This window comes from Arachis duranensis, chromosome 1 (assembly GCF_000817695.3).
Source record: "Arachis duranensis cultivar V14167 chromosome 1, aradu.V14167.gnm2.J7QH, whole genome shotgun sequence".
Lineage (NCBI taxonomy): Eukaryota > Viridiplantae > Streptophyta > Magnoliopsida > Fabales > Fabaceae > Arachis > Arachis duranensis.
In genome coordinates, this window is record NC_029772.3 from 2,387,423 (window position 1) to 2,397,216 (window position 9,794).

At 35.4% G+C, this 9,794-nt stretch overlaps 1 protein-coding gene across 1 annotated transcript; it reads right to left on the reverse strand.

Moving 5' to 3' along the window:
* Window positions 1-247: 247 nt before the first annotated feature.
* LOC107483310 (uncharacterized) lies at window positions 248-7,819 on the reverse strand. Its single transcript, XM_016103970.3, has 9 exons — window positions 7,547-7,819; window positions 5,135-5,206; window positions 4,368-4,457; window positions 3,499-3,541; window positions 2,553-2,659; window positions 2,194-2,289; window positions 1,640-1,830; window positions 1,448-1,517; window positions 248-1,246 (listed from the first exon to the last, which is right to left on the reverse strand). The coding sequence occupies exons 1-9, from the start codon at window positions 7,742-7,744 to the stop codon at window positions 1,136-1,138; spliced, it is 978 nt and encodes a 325-aa protein (XP_015959456.1). The 5' UTR covers window positions 7,745-7,819; the 3' UTR covers window positions 248-1,135.
* Window positions 7,820-9,794: the final 1,975 nt, after the last annotated feature.

Genomic DNA, 9,794 nt, shown 5'->3' on the forward strand with positions numbered 1-9,794 from the left:
AGTTCAATTCAAGCAAGTAGTAACCAAACGCAACAAATAGCAACAAAAGAAGCATTAAAATGAACAAAATAAGCACAAATATCACTGATGGAGTGGGGACAGATACAATGAAACACACAAGCAGAAGGTGAAGTGATGCTTGAAAAGTAGCAGTTATAGGAGAAAATGAAAAAGGAGAATGAAAAGTGAGAGAGATATGAGAAAGATATGAATGTTGGAATGGTAACCATCGAAAGGAGAGCACAAAAAAACAAGGGCAAAATGGATTTTTTCCTCTGCTTTCAAATAAGTCATAAAAGGCGTTTAATGCCCCAGACACGGAAACTGAAATGACGCCCCAAACAACAGTTGAAGGCAACCCACGCACACTCAAGATGTGTCCCACAGGCAGGGTCACAAACAGCGGGAGACTGTCATGTGAGAAGATCCGAGTAAGACAAACACGTCAATCGCGATTCTCGCGGCTTGCCACGTTGAACACGTCAATCGCGAAACCCCAGTACATCCCAAAGTACGTCATCTTTTACCCTAATTAGCCGCCTCATCGTACGGACACTTACTTTGGCATCGGAATGTCTTTGCAGGTGGCCCCACTCGCCGACCCACCTACGCTCGTGGCGGTGCTCCTTGTTGCAAAGCTCACGATCAGGTCCAAATACCTTCTTCTCTCTAGTTGCTCTCGACCCAACACCTAGCCAACCTTCATCCTTATGAGCAACCGAACATATGGTAATAATAAAAACTTTTCATTAAGAGTAGAAACAACAAAAGAATGATATTATCAAATTGGCAATATCCACTTCCTAGAAGATAAAACCAAAAATATCTTGCTAATTTGACTGTAATTCCAAATAATGTTATGGAGATTTAGCAGGTCATACCATTCCCATCACATTTCTTGATGTTTCATTTTCCATAACATATAACTAAATCTAAAGGAACTAGAACTTAAGCCACCTAAACCTTGGATGAACATTTGTTATAAAGAACCACCTATTAAGTTACATACTATATAAATTACAAGACATCTTAAAACAATTTTTCAGTAAACTTGATAATTACAATTACGAGAGAAAATGTGATCGGATAATTAGAAATGACAATGAGCTCATGCACAAAGTAAGATTCAACAGACTCATGTCACCATCATATGGTCGAAGCCGCCTCCGGCTTGCAGAGTGGGCACCCGACTCACACCAACATTCTGAAGCAATTGTTGCAGCCACCTCCTGGTTGTAAGGTCCTCCTGAGCACATAACCCACACCACACATAATATAAGCAAACTAAAAGTAAGACTATCTGTCTAAATCTATCAACGTCAATGAGAAGTCTAGCTTTGAAATTGAAAGATATTGAAAAGGGTGAAATGATCTCTCTCTCCGGCCAGTAATTTCTTTAATCTGGGCATCTAGCCAATGTCATTTTGTAACTTAAATGATTACTTACACGAAGGCAGTTGCTGAAAGTAGCATCTCTTAACATGTCTGGAAGACAACTTCTTAATGCATCACAAGCCCTGTTTAGACAAACAAGAGTTTTTGATCAGTCAAAAATAAGAAAGAGCAAATTGAAATTGGCAAAAGGCTGGGAATGGTTGAGGTCAAAAGCACGGAATTGCAATTACAAGCTACAACCAACCTTGGATTATCTGATAGGCGAAGATAGCATCGGATGATATGCTTCAACAAACGAGATGAGGGCTGCTCAGCAAGAGCTGCCACCATGTTTCCCAAAACTCGACCTACTGCAAAAAAACGCTCTGCTGTAGTGCAAATATAATCCAAGCCCACGTCGTCCAATAGGATTTTCTGAACAATGAAAGTTGCAACCTGTCACCGCAAAGCTTACATTAGATTGCCATACTAGATTTACATGTGTCAAACATAATATTAGTACATAACAAGATCATAGCAATGACAAGCACACAGCACAGATCCCATGCACACAATGAATAACTAAACATGCCAAGAAAATTTCAAACATGAATATTTAAAAGTTTAAACCAAGATTAACTTCTCAAAGGCAGAAAAAAAAAAAACTAAACGAACATTTAAGATTTTAGAATCAATATCTCTTAAGTTGGGGTCCTCGTACTTTCAATTTCTTACGTCATCATGTTGACCAAGTTATGTAGGCATGAGTGACTAAATTACATTTATGATATATCCATTAGTGAAAGCCAATAACTTAACTGTTTTTGATAGTTCACTGCCCATTTCCATGGTGCGCAGGCACAATGGAATTATCTCAGTTGAAAGAAGGAAACTTATGACTTCCGTATCATCAACCTGGTGAAAAAAATTCAGTCGGGGGACAATTACTAGATATCAAAAAACAAAGATATAGATGATATATCAATACACCAAGGTAAAAGAAAATAATTATCAATAATAGCATAATAGATGGGAATTTCAATTTGATCCTTGACAAGAGTAATTAGATGCTCCTTTTATCATGACGGTATACCAATTACTTTTTTCCAGCAAGAATGCTACTAATATAAAATGTATTTTCTGCATTTAATATCACAGAATCAGCAATAGACAAGTACCTTCACCAAAGCACCAATGACGCCAAGACTGGTGAGTCTCAAGTACTCAAATGGTCTTGATTTGCTTGTTGTATTAAGGAAGGGATACAGATATAGAGGTATATGAGCTGTAGAAGAGAAAGTTATGCTCCACAAATTTGGAACTACAATATCAAACTTTATATAATAGGGATTAACAAAAACTATGGGCCTATTTGGTTTACATTTTCATTTGAAAACAGAAACAGAAAACAGAAAATGAAAATGCAAACCAAGCAAGCACTTATTTCCAAATTGTGCAAGAAAGAAACTCTGTTTTGACGCAGACTGAGACAAGGTTGTGACAGTTGCATTTAAAATTTGTTGACAAGATTAATTTCTTCCATAGAAACAAATGTTGGAGAGAAGACTTTTTATTAAATCATCATACATCCCTCATTTATACTAACATAAAATTGAACAAAAAACGGGGAGGAAAAATATAATTCATGGCCCATAAACTATCCTCTAGAACAGCATGTCAACCATCAAACATCATCTTCATTATATATATATTAAAAAATTCAGACAGAGACATTTAAGTATGCGAAAGATAGAATATTGGACCTGTTTAAAAATATAGTTATCATAAAGACAGACCAACATGAAGGCTATACACCTACAATGCTGATGTTTATCCCCATCAGCTTGGCTTGGCTTGTGTTGTGTCTATATCATGCTCATGGTGATCCTAAAGATTTCACATCACTCATTTTACTTCACATTACCATGCATTAACCAAATCTAAGAAGCTTATAGCATCCTTGAGAGCATTCCAGCAAATAGAAAATGCTTATTTAAAATCATGCTATTTCTATCACTACCAGAACATATAAAATAAATATAACAAAGAAATTAGTCCGAGAACAAAGATGATAAGTACAAGAAGGTTTCAATGTCCTTCAAATGAATGATAAAGTGAGATTACCATTGAGGAACAACATCCTTGTATCAGGGTGTGAGGCTACGCACTGCATGAAAAACATGAGAAACCTAAAACTTATTTTTGTATTCAAAATGAAAAACAAATAAATAAATAAATAAGAAAGAGAAAATTTCATGTTAGTCTATGGCTCATTTGTTTCTTACTCTGTCCTATTTTTCGAAAGCAAATATGTGCTCACCAGTACAGCCTACACGGAGATCAGAACATGAAAAACAAGGACATGGAAATTATCCTTCCTTGCTCAGTTGCTCACGAGTTATTCCTATCTTTTTACCACATTGACATTAGTTAACAAATCAGCATAAACCCACAAACCAGACTCTCAAAAACATTGAAATCCAAAAGCCAGATCCCCAAAATCCAAACCTCCAACATCAAATCCGTAAACACCAATCCCCAAACCCCTAAATTGTAGACCTAAACCTGAAATCCAAAATATTGATATCCAAGTTCCCATACCTGAAGTCCAAACCATAAAAATTTCTGTGTGTGTGTGTGTTAATCCTATACACCCCTCTTAACATTTTCATCGGAGTGAATTACGCTGACCTTCCTTTGATTTGTCAGGGAAACACTATTCATCCCTCTTAGGAGTGATGTTTATAGTGGAGGTCATGGTCAAATTTTATATAATACTAAGGTACCAAGTGTCTTATAACTGAATCTCAAGGTAGTCTGTGTAGTTCAACCCCTTTCATTATGTATTAAAAAACAATGTAAAGTCAAAATTGCATAGTTAATGATACAATCACATAATGAAGTTGTTCCTTGATAGATGAAATGAACGTTATGGTGAAAGTATGAAACTCAGAACCCAAGATGTAAAACTTGATAGGATAAGCTAATCTGACCTGAAGAAGAGCAAGTGCATTGCACACACGATTAGATTGTGCTGGAGTAAGATTTGGTGGAGAAAGAACAGGGTATATTGAAACTATTTCCTGAAAGAAATAAAATATAAAATATAAGTTAGCAACAATTAATATTGACCCTGCTACTGGAAAGAAAACAAAAATTCCAACGCAAGAAAGGTGTATATGATACAGGTTTGTTTGTTTGATATATATAAAAAAATACCAAAATAAAAAAATTAAATTAAATTAATGAGGATACACTAATAGTGAAATGTACAAAGATGAGAATATAGCAATATAAATTAAATGTCAAAAGGAAATAATAAAATTAAAAAAACACTAAATTATCTGACCATCATTTGCTTCTAAGTCACCATCATACTCCCTTTAAAAAAACACTAAATTATCTGACCATCATTTGCTTCGAAGTCACCATCATACTCCCTCAATTTCGACAAATATTCAAAATTTCAAATGGAAAGAGTAGGTTCAAGAAATATTAAGGATCGCCTTGTTAAAAGATGTGAAATAGTAGCAAACCAAATGGAGTGAAGGATAATAAAAGTATTTGGACAATAAAGAAACTTATGAGCTCATAAATATAACTCCTCCATGTGAAATAAATGTGCCTTTGAGTAATTGGGTACATTTAACTGTCAATGTATCTTCACAAAATGTGTCCAGATACGTAACTAAGTGACATTTATTTTGAAATGCATGTAGTACAAAGGAAGTAAACATTTGCAAGAATTATTGAAGCATACCTGCAAAAGTGCAGCAATAGTACCAAATGAATTCCATAATAATGGAGCAAGATCTTGAAATAATTCTCTCTTCTAAAAATATTAGGGGGGCAAAAAACGTGATCAGAGACTTGTATGATAGGAGAAGCAATAGCAAATAATGAACATGGAAAACAAACCTAGTCAAACAAAAGCAGTAATCACATAATATGCAATCAGTTTCCATCATGGATAACTTGAATTCAGCATTATGGAAATGCTAGCAGTTTTGGAACTTCGAATGGGAACAGAGGATGTTAGATATGAAAAATAGAACTTGTTAAGGGTAGGCTTGAAGGTATGTTATGGTTCACTAGTTAAGTTATTATGATTTATAAATTAACTTTGGTGTTGGTGTTTGCGTGTGTGTATGTGAGTACTATGTTTATATACCTAGCCCTTTATCTAAAAAATACTGCAAACTCGCCAAAATAATAATAAGCTTCAAATTATGGTCTATTGTGTTTTTTGGGTCCAATAACCTCATGGAGTAAAATACTAAAGCCTAGATAAGTCCATTAGCCAATATATGGACCCAGTCCAGCATCCGCATTATGCAAGGTAAGCTAGGATAAAAATTCTCAACTTGAAATTTTCATTTAAAAATCTGAATGTAACTGCAAATTAAGTTGAGGGTTGTTGAGCTTCTTCTAACTTCCAGAACTAGCATCCCTCATCCACGAAACCATAATACTTCTTCTGATATCAAGCCATACAGACAGAACAAAAGTGATTCATCCTATTATTTCTGTCACTTTTTTTCAAGTCTTCAAATCATCGAAAGAAGAGATTTAAAGTTTTGGGATTCGAACAATTAAAATGTTTAGTACATGCATAACATTTAAATTGTATGTGTAGGTGACCAACAAAGTTTAGTTAAGCAAACTTGTTCTCTTGTAATGAAATATATTAATAAAAGCATATTAACAGTGCATTGGTTATTCACACTTTACTGAATTTTTCGCTCTGTTCTATATATGAGACAGCAACTATGTTTCGCATGTCAACTTAACGTCTTAACCTAATTCGCATTCTTTTCTCTCATTTTGTTTTTGTTGCGGCGCTTACTCCATCTAATACCTGTCAGTTAGCATCAGCAGCAATCTTGAGGAGAGGAGCAGGAAACACCCTACTCAACCCTTTAACCAGCAGCCACCTCTATAAAGAAAGCGTGAGAAGAATTAGAAGCCCAAAGACTCAGCCAGTTCAACCCCGAATATCGTACCTAATTCCAATGGGTTAAAAGTTCGACCAGAACAACTAAAGTAGCAGTAAAACACCCTGAATTCCACAACAGTGGCCATTTCCTACAGTTCTCTTCCATTAGCCTCTTTATGAATTTTGGTTATAACATATTGTAATCTCAAGCTCAAGGACTGGAGAGAAAGACATAGGAAGGATTGTATTCGGTACTATGACAGAAAATTCTTTTTGTTTGCGGAACAAATCCAAGAACATCAATGTGCACCAATACAAACAAATTTCGACCAAAAAAAAAAAACAAACAAATGACAGTACTTGAGTACTAATAACACAAATAAATCTCAATCCAAATAAATAAATAATGCTGAAAGCAGAAAGGGAAACAGAGCCTCAACAAACGCTAAACAAAGCCATATAAGACTGCATTTCTTTACCGGCATGAGACACACATATAAAATCATGTTTGGCAGATGATACATGGATAGAGACATTGTGTCAAAGATATTGAATTAGTGTATTTTGTGTCTATCCTCACAGAAAGGACACAAAAACACTAATATTTTTTATTTTTTTTATTATTCTTATTAATTTTTCATAATTACATTTTGTATTATTATATTTTTCTTCTCAAATTTTTTGAATAAGAATAAATTGGACTTTGATAATTTGTTCTAATTTATTACCAAACAAAATATAAAAACATTCATTTTTGTATCTATATCTTTGTATTTTGTTCTCAATGTCTTGTCTTTGTCATGTATTCAGAAACCAAATGCATCTAAGTGTATAACAGCTATCTACATTGTATCTCAAGCCTCCACAATTAACATGGGAAGAAAACCAAATACATTTGGGAGATGGCTAAGTAAACCATGGTTTGATGTTATCTTGAAGAAAGTAGTGGTATTGCTATGGCAAGATAAAGTGTCTGCCGAAGCCTCCATTTTTGAGGATCCAAACTCAAGAGTGGCATGATCTAGTCTATTCTACATTTCTACTCCTTGACTCCTCTACCGTTTAAAACACACACAAAACCTAATCATAACAAGAACTGAAATTAACACACATTCATCGAGAAAATTTTCACTTCAATTACATGGACACTCTATCACTAGAATTGAGAGCAGAAATGAGACAAATTCACGGGAAATTGAGGAGGAAAAGAGAGAGAAAGTGGTTGAGTAGGGGAACCTTGGAGAGTTCGAGTAGAGCGTTTTCACGGAGGTCGGGGTTGCTGAGCTCGAGGACGAGCTGCTCGGCGGAGGCCATCTTGCGATCCTTGTTGCCTCCGGGGGAGCTCTGGGAGGAGCCACCGGGAGAAGGCGGAGGAGCAGCACCGCTGCCGCCAAAGGCTGCGTTCATTGATAATGACGGGGGCAAATTTGTCATTTCAACGTCTACTCTGAGCTAATGCTTCGGGTTTCGGTTTTCCTTTCTATCTGTTCTGTTCCAGTTTTTTTCTTTCTCTGTGTCTTTTGCTCGTTTTATATAGACACGTACCCACGCTGGAAATCCACCAACTCTATAGCTAAGTTTTTTTTTCTTTTATATAATCATTTTTTTTTGTGTCATGGAAAAAACAAAGCAAATACTATCTTATATCCGAACGGATGATTTATTGGAGATCAACACAAGGTTCAGATCAAATAACATGATTAGAGTTACTATTGGCACCATATTTAGCCATCTAATCCGTAACTCTATTTGCTTCTCGAGACACCCACTCAGCGTGAACAAGTCAAGGACGAAATAAAAACTCTTGAATCTTGTGAACCAAATCTATTACTTCAGATGAATACCTACTTGTAAGTTCATGCATGATGGGCAGAATGTCAAAGCAATCCGTTTCACATATAATATCCCTCAAATCGTAATCCCAAGCTAAAACTAGCTCCCTCCAAGCAGCAAATAATTCACATTTGATGATAGACTAGGGGAATGCTTCCAGAACAACTCGATATCCAATCTCCCTTAGAATCTCTAATAATACACCCAAATTCCGCTAAATTTGAATTCAGATACAAGCTTGCATCACAATTAATTTTAAAACTGTTGTCTACCGGTGGTTCCCAACATAGACAATTTATCTAAATGCATTGTTTCGATTCCTGTAAACCTGTTAGTCCTTGGCGGTAATTCTGGCCAAGGCAACAACCTACAGTCTGTCCAAAAGTTGTTAGTATTGAATATGTCACTGCACCTATGTCTTCATACCCACCAAAGTCCTGCACCAAAAGACGCCTCATTGTTAGCCAAGGCCTTTCGAAACCACTCTTCAAGTGCAATACCAGCCGTCGAGTCCAGCATACTAGGATCCAACATATGCCAAATTACCTTTGATCGTTCATAGTCTCTAAGGCAATGCTCCATAGTCTCCTGTGCCTTGTTACGTCTCTTACACATATCTGAAGAAGCTAAATGTCGATTGAATCGAAAGGTCTCAATTGGTAGAGCATCATGTAAGCCAAGCCACATAGTAAATTTGAACTTTTTCGGAATGTTTGTATTCCATAACCAATTCCAGTTACTATTGGCATTCCAATTTAATGTTTTCTCTAATAACCATCTATAACTCTGCCTTGCACTATACTTTTTTGTTGCTACAAGCCACCACTCCCATTGTGGCTCCAACTCAGTCGAACTAGGATATCTGATATCTCATACCATAAATAAACTGCTTAATCTCATGCAGAATAGGCGTGGTAAGACTATCAACTTTCCTAGACATTTTTTTCACAAGTCAACCACTATGAATTATGATTCAGAAATATGTATATAATCATTTAATCTAAGCTCACTTTTTTAGATATTGAGAACATATATGCGATTTACTAAAATAGTTATTGTATGAATCCGTGCTAAGCACGGGAATTAAAACTAACATTACCCTGTCAAATACATTATGTGCACACAAAATCTATAACTAAATTCACATACACAGGATGATGACAACAAAAATGACCAATGACAAATACTTCTATGAAAATATCATTAATAAAATATAATAAAGTGATATTAATAAAATAGTGATGTGATCTATCAAATATGATAATTCTTAAATTTAGTCTCTAAACTTGTACGTGAATCTCAATTTAGTCTCTAAAGTTTTAATTGTCTCTATTTAATTTCTAAACTTTGCGAATATAACTCATGTTAGTCCCTAAGATAACTTCCGACGCATAGACGTCAACAGAACACTGACGTAAACAGCCAGATACCAAGTTAGACTCTGTGAAACGACATTATTTTTGTTTTTGCACTTAAATAGCCTAAAAACAACATTGTAAATGGTATTTATTCAAACTTTTTCTCTCAAAACAAGTGATTTGCATCGTTTTTAGGCTATTTGAACGCCAAAACCAAAACGACATCGTTTTACAAATTTCAATGGGTATCTAGTTGTCTATGTCAGCGTTCTATTAACATTTGTGTGTCGAAA

Bases quoted from the DNA above. Each gene is read 5' to 3' on its own strand.
- LOC107483310 (XM_016103970.3), bottom strand. From the start codon at position 7,744: ATGACAAATTTGCCCCCGTCATTATCAATGAACGCAGCCTTTGGCGGC. The intron at 5,207-7,546 runs GTTCCCCTACTC...TAATATTTTTAG, and splicing joins CTCTACTCGAACTCTCCAAG to AAGAGAGAATTATTTCAAGA. The intron at 2,660-3,498 runs GTAATCTCACTT...TCTCTTCTACAG, and splicing joins AAGGATGTTGTTCCTCAATG to CTCATATACCTCTATATCTG.